The following is a 17644-nucleotide window of genomic DNA, read 5'->3' on the forward strand; positions in this document are numbered from 1 at the left end:
ATCAGCACATAGAAAAGTTTCAAGTATGGAAATGTATGCTTGTGAGTAAACCAATTTAATTACCTTCCTCCTGACGATGAGAGGGGTGTCATCATCATCATCAGCATCATCCTCCAAATATAAGAGATGCTGAGGCTGGCCGTTTGCTGCTTGGGGTACTTTTAGCTGCAGTGGGCTTGTCAGGAAGAGAAGTCGATGGACGAGCAGACTGTTTAGCACGAGCAGGGGAAGAGGGACTCCTGATGGACACAGGAGTGACCAAAACAGGAGACGTGGAAGAAATGTTTGGCTGGTCCAGGGAATGGAAAGCATGATTGGCATCAGTCGCAAACAATCTACGCTTCACTGACGACCAAAGTCGTTCGAAAAGGGGATGGATGACACGGCTAGGATTGAAAGGGGCTAATGAAAAGTTGCTCGTTAAAAGAATATTGCGAGCATTTATAACTTCTGCATCTACTTTATTAATGGTGTGGAAGCGGTCTATTAAATTTATTGAATAGCAAGGGGGAACGGGCCAAGTTTGGCCAAAGCCAAGTTGGCGAGCAAAAAATTGGGAAGCGTATATTTCAACCCTAGCTTTAGCATTGGTTCCAGTCAAAATATCATGGAACAACTCCCTTCCGGTCAAAAACTGAATCCAAATGAACAGAGAAGTGCTCGCACTATCCATAGTGGATGGAGGTTGCACATAATCAGGAGTCAAAAAGGGAGAAAAAGGAAAGAAGGAAGGGATTGAATCCAAAGTATAAAAAAATGAAAAAAATGTCCCTTCAAGACATATTTACAGGAGTCAGGGGATCAATGGCTAGCCCATAACAGCTAGCAGAAGGACTGAAAAAGGATGGAGCACCAAGCGATGGAAAATAGGCTCTCAACCACATTTGAGTGAACCAAAGAGGCCCACTAATAGTGGGAGATGCACCATTCTTCAATTGGGATTGAAGAGAAGTCATGCCTCTATAGAGGGCAGTTAAAAAGAAAGAACACAAATTTAGAGGCCTACCACGTGCCAACTCATGCGCTATGGATAAATAGCTCATGGAGGGCTTCAGGCTTGGCACACACACAATGTATTTACAAAGCCAAACTTGAAGAAAGACCACACACTCAGCATGGGAAGGCTCAACGCTTGAGTCGTTATGACAGGTTTACAGGCTTGAATAAGACTCGGTGAATTTTTTTATCAAATTTTGGGGCGACACCAGAAATCAAAATACTAGAAAAAATATTATCGCCCAAAGGTGGCAGATTTATTAGGACCCCAACATCCCTTAAGGTAATGGACATAGGACCAAGAGGAAACACAAAAGTATTATACTCGGAAGACCAAAAACTTAAAGCAATTGGAAAAAGTGTTGGGTCAAAAATAGGGGGTTGAAGAGAGATTTCTAACAAATCAGAAATCCTAGCACTATCAAGAATTGCCTTAGTAGGACCATGGTCCACAAGGAAAGCATGCCATCTACGGAAAACGACATCAGATTTAGGCCAAGTGCGAATACCTCTTTCGCGAAGCGGCCTTAGTGGCAAAGAGTTTAGAAACGGAGGGCCCTGAGTACAAGGAAACAGTTGACCGACCGTCGTTTGCTCGATGGCTTCGGCGTTGTTAAATGAAAGACCTAGATATAGCTCATTGAGTTCAACATTGGCTGGTGCAAGGAAGTTCGGAATTATATATGGCCGAGTGAGGAGTTTTTGGAAGTTTTCGAAACTAAAGGAGTCACCAGACTGGGATTGTGAAGCAGCCATTAGGAACGAAATAGAGTTTGTCGAAATTACATAGCAGAGAAGCAAGAAGATGAACAGTAATATTGCGAGAGAGAAGCGCGAAACAATGAGGCGTGATTTAGTGGTGCAATGAAATGGCATTTATTTGAGGGTTATAAGGGTTTGCAAATGTCGCACTTTTTCAGGCTATGGAAGAAAACAATGATTGAAATCTTTGGAAATTTCGAGTGTTGCTGGGAAACACAAAGTGAATATGGCAAAAATTAATAATTGATATTAATTCTGCCATATTGAGGGGTAATTTTTGACACACAAAAGTTCAGCCCAAATCGAATAAGCCCAAGGAATGAAGCCCAATTGGAGGATCCCCAAATCAGATAGCCCAATCAGGTAATGCAGGATAAAGGCCCAAATAGGGAAGCCCATGAACGTGGTAATACCATCGTCTAAGGTTACAAGTCGCTCAAGATTTGAGCGAATGGATTGCCATGCAGTCACCCAGGACTGTGACCTTGTTCTCGCCCAAACCTTCGAGTCGTCCAAGATCTTAGCAAACATAAGATGTTATGGTTACCCAAAGGTGCGGTTAATGAAGCAGTTATTGAGTAGCCCTATCACGTTCCACGATTCAAGGAATTCAATTGAAGACGGTTGAAAGACAAAAGTAATGGCAGCAGTTAGAGAAGGCAGTTCCATGACAAGTTGGCCACTATGAAGAAAGTGGGCAGTTATAGAGCGATCAAACAGTTTTTAAGCGGTTGATCATGAAGAGATCATCCAGAGAGTATAAATGGAAGAAAAGACATAGAGCAAAAGACCCCGAATCAAATACTCTCAAACAGAGAATATGTAACTTTCAATTTCTTAGTTTAGATTTAAACACTTCTTTTCAGTAACTCGTGTGCTTGCGCCCCTTGGAGGCATTCTATTTTTATTTTCCAATTGTAAAGTCATCGCCAATAAAAACACCCATTTTTGGGACTTTGTCTCAAGAGATTTGTCTCTTACACAATCGTCTGATTCCTTTTTAATTGTTAGCGACTAAGCCGAGTGAAACAATACTTTTTCCATTCATCTAAGTTTGTATTATACTTATAATACAAGATTCTACGAGTACAATTACAGTGCAATATAGCCACAACAGTCTGATCATCGAAGGAATCCATTAATTTCTTCCCAAAACAACAATCTGCTGTATATTGGGTTATCGTTTCCCTAAAAGAAAGCAAACGAACAAAACAAATGGCAATCCTTTCAAAGGTTTCAAATCTATCAATATGTTTACAATTAAGTTTGAATAAAACCAACTTCATGAAACCACAAGTATATTGCGATAACAACAATCATACGCTTCTACAAGTAAATGAAGATTGTTATCCAGAAAACAACTAACTGACCTTTTATCAAACACTTAGTAGGCCTCAATCTTGGTTCCTACGGAGGAAAGGCCGATGAGCCCACCAAAGAAACTGCTCTACTTTTGCATAAAATAGTGATATCTCTGCATGGTGAAAATGCGGCCATTACTGCTATCTCAAGGATAAATGGATTATTACTTGTTTTATGTGGGAGATGGAATAACTGAGTGGCGCAGAACTATGAGTGCGAATATGAACGGCCATTATCCATCCAAAAAATAAAATTAAAATAAATTCTTTAAATTTCAAGAGGATTGGATTTGATTTTTCAATTAAAATTGAAGGGGAAAATTTCACCTGTGATCACTCCTACGGGACGGGCTGGCCCTATGGACCCAATGGGCTTGGAAGATTCCGTGAGGGGGTTGCTCTTGATCTCCTAGTGTAACTGGCCAAGCCCATACAGTGCCACATGCACGTAGCTCAATTCTATTATCCTGCACTAGATCCTTGTTACAACGACCAATATACGCGAGACTATTTTGGATCGTCACAAGTATCTTAACACAACTTAGAAATATCTTAACAAGGATCACATGCATATTGAAAATAATCACGAATGATAATTTTTACCAAGGATCACATGTATGTGTTTCGCGCGGGTAATCGCTAACCATTAAAAAAGGGGTCAAACGATTGTGTAAGGAACAAACCTCTCGAGACAAAGTCCCAAAAAGCGGTGTTTTATTGGCGATGATTTACAATTGAAAATAAACAGAATGCCTCCAAGGGGCGCAAGCACACGAGTACTAAAAGAAATGTTTAAGTTTAAACTAAGAAATTAAAATTACATATTTTCTGTTTGAGAGTGTTTGATTCGGCCCCTTTCTCTCTGTCTTTTCTTCCTTTTTATATTCCCTTGATGACTTCCTTGTGACAAACCGCTTGGAAACTGCTTGATTGCTCTATAACTACTCACTTTCTTTATGGTGGCTAACTTGTTGTAGAACTGCCGTCTCTAACTGCTGCCATTACTCTTTGTCATTCAACCGCCTTCAACTGGGCTCCTTGAATCGTGGAATGTGATAAGATTACTCAATAACTGCTTCAATAACTGCTATTCTGGACAACCATAATATTTTATGTTTGCTAAGATAATGACTTTACAAATGAGAATTTGATTGCTTTATCTCGTCTGAGACATGAGTGGGAGCTCACAAGTTGGATCGAGTGCACGGTCCTTGAATTGTTCGTGTGTAGTCCCCGATAATGAAGATTTGTATGTTGAGCAATTGTTTGACACGAAAAATGATTTGCAGGAAGCTGTTCACTGGATTTCTTTGAAACAAAGAGTTTAAAGTGAAGAAATCAAACAAGTCAACTTGCACAATTGTCTGTATTGACGATAGTTGCCTTTGACATTTGCGAGCGACGAAAATGGACACGAATGAGTTTTTTTTAGTTTGTAAGTATGCATGGGAACATACTTGCGAGTGGGTATTCGTCAAAATGATTACAGGCAAGCTCGATCATGGTTCATTGGTCGAGAAGTAGTGCACAAGTTTTAGGACCCACGAACGATCTACAAACCTTCGGACATTGTTAATGACGTTCGTCGAGAGTACAGGGTGGTCATGAGCTATCAGAAACTTGGAAGGTCAAAGAATGCGAGTTGGAGGACTTGATGGGTTAGATCGAGGAGAGTTATACTAAATTGGCCAGATATTTCTTTGTTTAGATGTTTATTTAATATTTATTTTAATTGTTAATTATTCATTTCAATTGTTTAACTAATATTTTAATTGTTTAGATGTTTATTTTAATTGTTTAGATGTTTATTTGATGTCTAACTAATTATTTAATTCAATCTTAATTTCAATTGTTTTTTAATTATGTATCGATTGTTTATTTAATGTCTAATTAATTATTTAATTCAATTGTTATTTTTTCAGTTTATTTAATATATTTTATTTAATTATTTAAATTATGATTATTGTTTATATAAATTGGTCAGGTTTTGCTATAACATGGAAAGAATTAATACTGAATCGACATTTTTTTATTGAAAAGGATGATGATAATCGTTTCAAGTATTTCTTTCCCCCGACACTCAGCCACATCCCTACGACCCACTCCAACATGTATGTAGGCACCGTGTACTCGCTGCTTATAGTTTGGAGCATCTGGTACTTAATGTTAACGGCACACATGAACTCGGTGTTCAATATGAGTTGGCTAGGAATGTTGAACGATCTTAGATGTCTTTCAGCTTGATCTCGTAGCAAATCTATGGCGAAATCAATGTGCTGCATCAGGAAACACCAATTAAAAAAAGAGTTATTTAATTTCATAAAATTAAAATTCAAAAATATGTATACGTAATAAATAACAATATTACTACTTACTTACATCGTCGGCGAGCCAAGTCTGGTGATGTCGTGAAACCACTTGTAAGCGTCCGAAATCGTCTTATAAGCAATCCTGCAGCTGGCTCTAAAAAAATAAGAAAAGAAATTGTTAAAAGCAATATAGATGTATCAAGGTCTGCGCAATGTAATAATCCTTAACGAATAATACAATACTTACCCGGGCCTAATTGCTCTCCACTCCATCTGAATGCTTTTCACTAGGCGTGGTCCACCTCCCTGAATAAATTGGGATGCGTGCCGTCGACGAACCTCCTTCTCTTCGCCTCCGCGATAAATGGAAAAACGACGTACTGTAATTACACCTTCGGCCTCTTGCCGGTCACCAGCTCCGACACGTCAACAGTACACGGTACCCTTCCAATCTCCGGTACCCGCTCACCTACCATCGGGACCACCTCCTTCGTTTCCTCCGACACAAAAACTACGTCCGACGAGTCTGGCGTCCGAGATGGTACCCCTTCCTCGGGTATCCTCTCCTCCTCCGGCACCCTCTCGACCTCTGCTCTACGTCCGACGAGTCTGGCGTCCGAGATGGTACCCCTTCCTCGGGTATCCCCTCCTCTTCCGGCACCCTCTGGACCTCTGCCTCGGGTACCCCTCCTCCTCCGACACCCTCATAACCTCCTCCTCTGGTACCCTCTCCACCTCAGGTAATCCCTTCGCCTCCGTCTCCATCAGAGCCCAATCCTCCATCTCCATCGGGCTACCGAGAAATAAAGCTAATGCATCATCCGATGCCCACGACGAGTCAATATACCCCATCTGATCCCCTCGACCCTGATAACCACTTGTCCCTCTGTCCTGATAGCCGCATGTCTCTCCATCATCCCTTCCGTCTCGATAACCGCCTGTCCCTCCGCCACCCCCTCCATCCCGATACTCGCCAATCCTACCCTGATACCCGCCAGTCCCACGTAGGTCTGCTATGTCGCCTTGTATCGCTACGACCTCAACATAAAAATCTCCTAAACCGACTTGTACCATCCCGACATCACGTCATAAGTAAGCTACTTCGCCTCATAAGTCAACTACGTTGCCTCTGATCTCCATCATAAGTCGAAACACATCATTGATGGAAGCACTCTGACTACGTGCAGCAAATCCACGTGGGAGACGTCTGGATGCAGGAGATGGTGATCTCATGTAGAGAGGTGACACCCTCAGCGGAGATGACACTCTCGACAGAGGTGATCTCATTTAGGGAGGTGACATCATCGACGGAGGCGACATCCTCGGGGAATGTGACACCTTCGACGGAGGAGATAATCGACGACGCTTCTAAAAAAATAAGCATTACAAATGAAAAACTTAATTCAAAAATTATAATGATAATCAACAAATTATATTCAATTAACATACCATGTCCCGATCCAAGATGGACTCAGGCCTCTTTCGAGCAGTACGAACTGTCAACAGATCACGGATATATTTATTGATTATTTAAATTATTTATTGAACAAGTAAACGTAAATATTTAATTATTTATTTTAAATGTTAGAAATTTATTTCAATTAAATTTTAATTACATATTTTGATTATTAATATTTATTCATTATTTACATTTTTTATTTATCATTTAAATAATTATTTATTTATTATTGAAATGTTCATTATTTATTTTTGTGTATTTAAATTATTTATTCAAATACAATGAAAAAAATTAAATATTGGGAAAAAAAGGGGCTACAGGTGGGCCGCCTGGAAAAACTGTCTTTTCCTGACGGTTTGGGGCCGTCTGTTTTCCAGACGGCCCAGCGTTCAGGCCGTCTAGAAAAGACGGTCCAGAACCAGCGACCTTCTTCTTAGATCTCCAGCTGTCGGAAATTGCCGTTTCCTGCGATCTACGACCCAAAAGCACTTCCAAAAATGTCATTTTCAGTAAGTTCACATAATTTACAAAGATTTCTACCAATATTTCCAACAAAATAAACATTCAACATTCAAATTCAAAGATTAATGGGAGCAAAATAAGCAAAACTTATCTTCTTCGTCTCTAATGGTGGCCGGTCTGTCTCCTTCTAAGAAAAAGTCATTGGTTTCCTTGCTATTTCTTCCCCTTCTTCCTCCATATGTCGGTGTGAATGATTTGTGTTAGGGGCAATATTGACTTTTCATTATTTTTGAGCTTTTTACAAAATTTTCAAATTTTTTTTTTTAATCAGTAGACAACGGTCCAATATGGCTGTTTATCGTCGCTATCTGCCACCATTTAACCACCACCTGTCTTCTCCGCCTTCCTCATCCCTTATTGTCTTCTCCTTCTCTCCGTTGACCAACTCCATCTTTTAGTTGCTATACAGATTGAATCCAGAATAATGGCAGCAGCGAGCAGTGTAAAAGTAGCCAGAATGAAGCTGGGTTCACAGGGACTTGAAGTGTCTGCGCAGGGATTGGGATGCATGGGCATGTCAGCATTTTACGGCCTGCCCAAGCCTGAACCAGATATGATCGAGCTCATTCACCATGCCATTAACTCCGGCATCACCTTCCTTGACACATCGGACGCATATGGACCTCATACCAATGAAATACTCATCGGAAAGGTACTTACTTTGCCCTACTTCGAAATCCCTTTACGCACCCACATAACCGCAGTTGTCTCCCAGGCTGCACGAGCTTGAAAATTTGAGCCGGATTTTTCAACTCTGTGTACATATATAAAAGACAAGTGTATAATGTTAATAGTTTCTGAAATAGATTTAATGTGATGTACCTTTTGCTTTAATTGTCTGTTTTGATTTCATGTTTTCCCTTTTGGGATTTTTACATTCATTGGAGAATATGCTATCAAGGTAACTTATATTTAGCTGGAGAAGGTAAGACTCTGTAAAGCATTATTTGCAGCCTTAATTATTAGTAGTACTACCTGGTCACTAGTCTAAAAGTTAAACCTTACTCTGGCTTGGTTATTTATTGCCTTTCTTTCACTTCTTTTAGATGTTTAATAAATGAAAGTTTTATAATGGTTATTTATTGTCTTGTACGGAATTCTGGGTTTTTCATAGGCTTTGAAGGATGGGATGAGGGAAAAAGTAGAGTTGGCTACAAAGTTTGGGATTAAACTTTCTGATGGGAAGAGAGAGATATTTGGTGACCCAGCTTATGTGCGGGCTGCCTGTGAGGCCAGCTTGAAGCGGCTTGATATTGACTGCATTGATCTTTATTACCAACATCGCATTGATACACGATTGCCCATCGAAGTCACGGTTAGCCATCTATTCCCCTTTGTTTGTTTATATATAACTCATAATTTAGTTTTACGAAATTTACAAGCATGTGTTGTTATCAATATGCGTTGGGTTTTCAACTAGCTCAGCAATGAGCTGAGCCAAGAGGCAGGTTACCAAATCTTGGATTGACTTCTTAATTATTTTATTGATAAGACTTCTTAATAATTTCAAAACTGAGCTTAAACTTCCCATGATTTTTTTTAACAAGCCTATGTTGCATGAGCTTTTATCTAGCTGATTATGAGTTGAATTTTAGTTGTTTATTGCCTTTCCACGTATTTACTATTTATTGGTTTTTTTGAACCAAGCTTAATATAATCTTGATAAATTGATTAACTATAGAATTGTAAAACTCTGGCGTCTTAACTACTACTGCTTGGTTCCCAGTCAAGCTCAGTCCAAGTTACTCTAATATCTTGCATTGTTCCTTACCCTAAAGCTTTATGTGACAGATGAACTTCCACCAAATTTTCTACCTAGAATTTTTGTGTTCATATGTTGTTTTAATCAGTGATATGATTATCATGTATAACATGTTCAACAAAATGGTGCATTCTTGAGAACTGTTTCCTTATCTTCTATGCTTTACCATAAGAAGAGGCTAAAAGAACTGTTTTTGATAATTTGGGGTAGGTCATAGTTGAACTATTCATTTTGTCCTTTTAAATAAACTTTGTTAAAAATTGCCACAGTTATGAGCACACATGGTACAAGAAATGATGACAGAACTAAAAAATTTATTTCATTAGTAAGATTAGCTGAAACTGGAACTTCTGAGTTTATGTGAACGGCTATAAACTGGCTTTGGTGCTTCACCTCTCTGGGCAACATTAAAATGCAACTAATGTGAATAAAACTTGGTATTTCTGGTGGGTAATGCAGTAATATTTTGACATTTATTGTAGATCCGTGTTTATTTATTTCTATTGAGGACAAGATTTAAATTATATGCATGTGGCCTTCTCTAACAGCTAAGCTTTTAGCTCTAGTGGTTTAACAATTGTTTCACTGATGGTTCAAAACCTGATTCTTGTTCCCACCCCACTCCCACCAACTGTGTTTCTGCCGAATACTTTAGTGCTGTCATTGAGAGAAATGGTCAAAGAAAAACAATATATTTATTCAACTAACCAGAACTTTTTAAAATTCTTTTAAGCTAGAGAAATGAAAGGTGCCAGATTTTTACTGGTCTGTCAACTTTGTCACTCCACTGGTTGTTAAACTGGAATTTTTGAGGATCATATTATTGGTTTGATGACAGCAATAGGAATAAAACATGTGTTGAAATGCAGTACTCTTGCATAAAGCTATTGGGTGTTTGATTTTTCCATGGAAAAAAATAACAATTTTTTTTTGGGTTTGTTTACCTGATTGTCTCACCATCTTTTTGTAGATGGCAAACTAGTTCATTGCTGTTGATAAAAATACTTAAATGATTTGATTTCACGTGCATAGTTGGTCTTATGTCTTCTTTGTATCTTTTGATTAATGTAACGTGTTTTACACATGCGTCTCCTAATCACTTTGAATCTTTCTTTATGTAAGATCGGAGAACTGAAGAAACTGGTGGAAGAAGGTAAAATAAAATATATTGGGTTATCAGAGGCCTCGGCTGCAACAATCAGAAGAGCACATTCTGTTCATCCGATAACTGCAGTGCAGTTGGAGTGGTCTCTGTGGTCTAGAGATGTGGAGGCAGAGATAATTCCTACTTGCAGGTTTATTGATTACTATAATAGTTTTTATAAATTGATAATAGTGGTATATTGCATGTTTAGCACAGACGCTTAAGTAGTATTAGACAGTAGTAAGGAAGAAAATAAAGTATTGTTTATTTAGTAGTCATTGCTAGCTAATACCTTGTACCAAATACTCAAATTTCTACACTATCCTTTGTTGCAATTGTTTCAGAGAACTTGGCATCGGAATAGTAGCATACAGTCCTCTTGGACGGGGATTCTTCTCCTATGGCCCAAAATTGGTTGAAACTTTCAATGAAGCAGACTTCCGCCAGGTTTCTTTTTTACTTACCTCTTGAGTATCAACTTTAAATACGTTACTTTGCGTATTTTCCCTGCATATTTTCATCTCTTTGCAATTTATTTTATACATCTAATGAACTTCTAGATTACTTTCAAATATCTAGTTAGTGACATGATCATTGTATTGGCTAAAGTTTTAGGTATCACTTGCACTTCCTTGGACCATCTAGGAGGAATCTGTTTTTACCTTCTTGCTTTCTTTAAACTACATGTGTACTTGGAATATTTCGTATTCCAGTTACTGAAGATCCCTCAGAAATTTTTCCCCTTTTTTTCCTGATTTACATTATAAGAGAACAGCATCTTCTACAGGGCTATCACTTGAAACAAATTATGTTTCATCAACAGGTTATTTAGCAATTGAATATACTTGGAAATTTCTGAAGTATAGCAGATTCCATGTCAAAATATGCAGTTGTTTTCCTTGGAGGAAGAAATTCAAACTACATGCTTTTTAGAAGTGTTAAAATTATATTACCTTGAGATTTTTCATTTCCAAAATGGAACTGTTGAGAAATGACCAATTTGATGCCATTTTCTTGGTATAAATATCTCATTTTTCCAACCAGATAATGTCTGGTTATGAACATTAATGTTCATATTCTAAAACTCCTCATGTTGTTTGGTTAAGGTTTCGATTTTGAAACATGTGCTTTATGTTTGCAGTATCTACCGAGATTCCAACCCGAAAATCTGGAGCACAACAAGAGCTTGTTTGAGAGAGTCAATGATATGGCAAGTAGAAAGGGATGCACCCCTTCACAGCTAGCTTTGGCTTGGGTCCATCATCAGGGAGCCGATGTGTGTCCCATACCTGGTACCACGAAAATCGAGAATTTGGAGCAGAACATTGGGGCGTTGTCTGTAAAACTGACAAAAGAAGAAATGACAGAGCTCGAATGTATTGCTTCTGCTGATGGAGTCAAGGGTGAGAGATATGGATCTGGTTTAAGCACATGGGAAAATTCAGACACTCCTCCTTTGTCAACTTGGAAAGCTGCAGCATGAAAACACATTTTCTCTGGGTGCTAATATTACAAGCTCTATACTCGCTCTTTTTACTACTAAAGTCGAGAGATTGAAATAAAGCCGACATTAAATGTTGTTGGCACACAGTTTGTTACTAGTATTGTGTGACCTTGTCGTTTTGTGATCTACCAGACCTGTATCGGGATATGTATTTGGTTGTTATGGCATTTCGCGTGAATAAGGATACAAACATATCTGTTATGTTATTCCGAGCTGTTGATTTCTGAGTGCTTTGATGTTTGAACCTTATGTTTTACTACCTTCATGATTAGTTCCATTTATGATAGTATGGATGTGGCAATGTTGTTCAGTAATGTTATACTAACACTTGTCTATATAGTGTTTAGGTGACAGGTTAAATAGAATATGAAATTAAATGATTCTTTAATTGTACTTATCGTTTAATGTCACATTAGCGCCCTATAGATTGTGATACGAACCCACGTAGTAGTTGTAGTTCTGAACTTCTAATAAAAAGGGGAAGGGGATCTACTATTCATGCAATAGTAAATGAATCCAATTTTACTATGCATGATGTTATTTTTTATTTTCCATTTTATTTATATCAAACAAATATTCTTCCACACATTATGTCACTAGCATTAAAAAATAATAATAATTTTAGTAAATACAAACTGTCATGAGCAAATAAAAAAAACTCTCCGCACAGTATGAAGAGATGGCAAACCATGTGCGAAGTAAAAAAGGAAGAAAGAACTCTCCGCATAGTGCGGAGAAATGACAAATCATGTTCAGAGAGTTGGCAAACTCTCCGTATAGTGCAAAGTAAAAAAAATCTCTCTGCACAGTACGGAGAGATGACATTCTGTGCGGACTCTCCGTACAGTGCAGAGTAAAAAAAAGCAAAAAAGAATTTCGCACAGTGCAGAGAGTTGGTAAATTCTCCTTACAGAGCAAAGTTAAAAAAAAATACCTCTCCTCATAGTGACTGCCACGTGCGTTGCACGAATTTTGCATTTATTGTATTTTTATTAGTGTATGAATTTTAGTTTTTTGGAAAGTTTTTGAAACAATGTCTAGAAATATTTCCATGATATAAGAAAATAATTGCAAACTATTTTTACAATTGCATAATAGTATTGTGTCATCTAAAAAAAATATACTTGTATATTTCATACTTGAATAAGAAATATACGAGATTATACAAATTATTTTGCTTGTATTTTTTGATAATGTTGATATGATTGAGTTGAATATGAAGATTATATTTCTAAATTTTGTGTAATTCAATATTGAAAAATTGAAAATTGAGCACCATATTCATATGCATTTATATTTTGTGCTTCATATATATTTAATATTTATTTTATGCTTATATTGAAAAAATAAAAATGTGAATTTTTTTTTTGAAATTCAGTTTGGTAAGTGAATATACGGTGTTCTGCATTCTCGGTATTTGTAAGTGCAAAATCGGTATATAAAAATACAATAAGCTGTAAATACGGTAAGTTGCAAATACGTTAAGGTGAAAATACAGTAAATTGTTTGCAAATACGATAAGCTGCATATACAGTAGGCAGCATATACGGTAAGGTGCAAATACGGTAAGTTGTTTGTAAATACGGTAAGCTACAAATACGGTAGGCAGCATATACAGTAAACTGTATATACGGTAAGCTGCCTGCAAATACGGTAAGCTGCATATATGGATTTATAATTTGTTATAAATGTATAAAATTTGTTTAATATTGAATTTCTTAAGTATTAAATGTTGTAACTCAATATTGTTTCCTTTTTTATAATTGTATTTCCGAGAATTAAAAAAAAAAAGTGGTTACGAAATTGCTAATTTTTAAATGTATTTTTTTGTTGAAGATAAAAATGATTTTTTTTATATTATTTGTAAAAAAAAATTATTATAATTTTATTAGTGTAATAAGATGATTTATTATGCATTTTAATTTTTTACATTTTGTGAAAAATTTTGTTTATGGTGATTGACAAATTTTTTCCACACAGCATCATGCCAACAATATAAAAATAATAATAATTTTAGTATATATAAACTCCAAGAGACAAAAAAAAAAGACTCCGCAAAGTGCGGAGATATGGCAAACTATCTTTCCGCACTAGGGATGACAATCGGGCTCCCCGGCTCGGGCCGTACTTGACTCGGCTCGGGGCTCCGTAAACCCGAGCCTAGGCTGGGGCCGAGCCCCATTTTGGGGACACGGGCTTTGCCCGAACTGGCCCATGAGCTCGCGAGTTTTTAAAAAAAATTTTGAGGCTGCCTTAAAAAGGCAGTTAGAGAAAGAGAAAAAAAAAAGAAAAAAGAGGAGAAAACGAGCTTGCTCGGCTCGGTCCGAAAAAAGCCTGAGCTTTTGCCTATTTTTTTTGGCCGAGCAGGCTCGAGCCCGCAAAAGAGCTCGGCCATTTTAACCGGACTAAGCCCGAGCCGAAACTTAAGGCTCACGAGCCGGCTCGGCCCGGCTGCTTTACATCCCTGTTCCGCACAGTGTAAAGAGAAAAACAAAAACTCTCAAGACTTTATCTGTAAGTTCCAAGAGGTCTTTTCTCAAACAACTTTTGAGCAATGCATTGAACACTTTAATTCCTGGCTTATAACCCGAAAGCATAATTTCATTGAAAATTGTATCCGCTTCTAATGTCCAAGAACTGTTATGAAGCAAGTGTAAAATATTGAATTTGGGTGGTACCCTAGAGCCTCCATTTGTGAAATCAATGTCATGGTACTATCAATATCCCCTTCTTTGCACAACTCACATATTATTTCATTGTATGAATCACGAGAAAGCTCATTTCCAATACTGTAAATATGATTTGCATGCTCAAAAATTGAGCTATGATTGGAATTTAAAGAAATAATTGATTTTGAGCCATGTTTTCCGACTCTGTTTCGTTGTATATACGAAAAATTTACAATCTTGAAATTTGACTTGTAATTAAGGAATTTGAAAACAACTCTCCGCACTGTGCAGAGAGTTTTTTCTCTCTATACTGTGCGAAGAGCTGATTTGTCATCTCTCCGCACTGTGCGGAGAGTTTTTTTACTCTGTACTGTGTGAAGAATTTGCCAACTCTCCACACATGGTTCAACCCTCTCCGCATTGTGTGGAGAGGTTTTTTTTTCTCTCCGCACTTTTTTTACTCTGCATATGGTTCAACTCTCTACGCACTGTGCAGAGAGTTTTGCCATGGTGCGGAACAACTCTCCGCACTGTTCGAAGAGATTAACTCTCTCCGCACAGCACGAAGAGTTTCTTTTTTGCTCTCCGTACTATGCGGAGAGTTGGTTTGTCATCTTTCCATACTGTACAAAGAGTTTTTTTTTTCACTCCACACATGGTTAAACTCTCTCCGCACTGTGCGGAGAGTTTTTTTTCAATTTTACAATATTGAATTACACAACATTTAGAAATTTAATCTTCACATTCAATTTAATCTTATCAACACTATCAAAGAATACAAACAAAATAGTTTGTATATTTCTTATTCAAGCATGAAATATACAAGCATATTTTTCTAAATAACATAGTGATATGAAATTGTAAAAATAATTAACAATTATTTTCTTATATCATGGAAATATTTTTAGATATTACTTCAAAAACTTTCCAAAAAAACTAAAATTCATACACTAATAAAAATACGATAAATACAAAATTCGTGTGACGCACGTGATAGCAACTAGTTGTAATAAAATTAACAATCTGCCATAACAAAATTAAACTTAAGATCTCTTCAATGTCTTCTCAATGTATCTGCATCAATCCTTCTAAAGAGCCAGTCCACCCCTTGCGTTGATTCTACAGCACAAAAGTTAAAAGTTCAAATATTGAACAAAAAATTTTCATGTATAAAATTACGTATAAAATATAATTTTGACTATACTTACAATTAGATCAGTAGTCAAGTTTCAAAATCATTGAATTTGAATCATTCTTTTTGTAGGTACGTTTCCCAACAAGCTCTACATTACATTGAAAATTACAAAATCTCAATTAAAAGAAGTATAAGCAAAAATAAATATACAATATAATAAGTTAGAAAAAAATATATTCTAATTACCAGTTTCCAATTAGACCAATTCTTCATGAAACTCTGTCTCGTCAATACTTGCTCCATATAATCGGTCTCCCAAAAGTGTAGAACGTAGTCAGTTTTGTGTACAAATTAAAGCTTCAACTATTTTAGATGTTAAAGAACTCTTAAATGAATCAAGAACACGCCCTCCAGTACTAAACACCGACTCTGAAGCAACCGTAGAAACTAGAATTGCAAGGACATCCCTTGCAATCTTAGACAATATAACTTCCACCAAGTCAAAATATCAAGTCTGTGATTAGTAGAGTCTTCAATGGGTTCCATTAGGTATCTCCGAATCTCATCTTTTCCTAGCAAATCATTATTGTTACTTTTTAATTTTTTGTACACAAAATCAAAATTATTGGACTCATCCCAATCATCATCTGCAGAAACCCCCCATTAAAATGTCATTAAAATCACAATTACCACCACATTCGTCATTGGATGCACTATTCCATCCCTTATACTGATTATACAACTCATATAATAAACTCTTGATTTCATCTTTTGGTGTTTCAACCAAGTTATTATCATACAAGCGACCACAATAACCGACAAACTCCAACTTGTATCGAGGATTGAGCACAATAGCTATTATTAATATTTTGTTCATTTTCTCGACACTGCCCCAGTACTTATCAAATTTACTCTTCATGTTTTTTGCCATACCACTTAATAAAGGATCTTGCCTATCACTCAACGATTTCAAAAATTGTTGAATATTATAAACTTCTTTAAAGTATAAATTCGAGGAGATACTCAAAGATGCACTAAACTTTAAAGTAATTTCATAAAAGGTTTTCAAAAACTTAACAAACTTCCGACCTTTTTCCCAATCATCGCTTTTAGGTGGACCTTCTCTTTCCTTCCCATTCTCATGCTCATCAAAATATTTGCAATAAAAATCATCTCCCTCTGCCATACGATCAAATTCTTTCTCAAACTTAAGCGCACTATCCAACATCAAGTATGTTGCATTTCATCTAGTAGGTACATCTAACATAGCCAATTTTTTGCACTCAATTTTCTCCCTTTCTACACAAATCTTGAATTTTGCTAATCTGGAAGGTGATGATAAAAAATACTTTACAACATTTCTAATACTTGCTATTGCCATGTGAAACTCTTTCAACCCATTATTTACAATTAAATTCACTATATGTGCACAACACCTTATCGCATAAGCGAACCACCCAAGACCATCCCATCAACCTTCCAATTCTTTAATACCTTTTTCACATAGATAAGAGCCCCATCATTTGCACTTGCATTATCAATAGTAATTGTGGACACATGTTCTATTCCCCAATCAAGTAAACATATTTCAATAAGTTTTCCAATTGTTTCCCCTCTATGGTTTGGTACCACCGAAAAATTCAATATCCTCTTATGCAACACCCAATTTTTGTTAATAAAATGGGCAATGATAACCATGTAACTAATATTTTGTATCGATGTCCAGCAATCTGTCATAAGGCACACCCTTTGTTTATTAGACATAAGTTTATCTTTCAATAATTCCTTCTCCTCATTATAAAGTCTCAATATATCCCTAGTAACTGTTCTACGAGATGGAATATCAAATTTAGGGCAAGCATTTCCCATGAAATTTCTAAACCCGACACCATCAACAAAGCTAAACGGCAATTCATCCACAATAACCATTTTCACCATTGACCTCCTACATGCTTCTTTGTTAAACACCATAGTAGCAATATTGGCATTACCACCATCATTATCATTTAATTGTATAGTTA

The 17644-nt window shown here is 36.8% G+C and overlaps 1 protein-coding gene across 1 annotated transcript; it reads left to right on the top strand.

The window, feature by feature from the left end:
* Window positions 1-7756: 7756 nt before the first annotated feature.
* Window positions 7757-12063, top strand: LOC111401412 (auxin-induced protein PCNT115-like). The gene is made up of 5 exons (XM_023029134.1): window positions 7757-8061; window positions 8524-8724; window positions 10294-10466; window positions 10660-10762; window positions 11457-12063. Exons 1-5 carry the CDS (start codon window positions 7834-7836, stop codon window positions 11796-11798), a joined length of 1047 nt encoding a protein of 348 aa, XP_022884902.1. The 5' UTR covers window positions 7757-7833; the 3' UTR covers window positions 11799-12063.
* Window positions 12064-17644: the final 5581 nt, after the last annotated feature.

Source organism: Olea europaea, chromosome 10 (assembly GCF_002742605.1).
Source record: "Olea europaea var. sylvestris chromosome 10, O_europaea_v1, whole genome shotgun sequence".
Classification (NCBI taxonomy): domain Eukaryota; kingdom Viridiplantae; phylum Streptophyta; class Magnoliopsida; order Lamiales; family Oleaceae; genus Olea; species Olea europaea.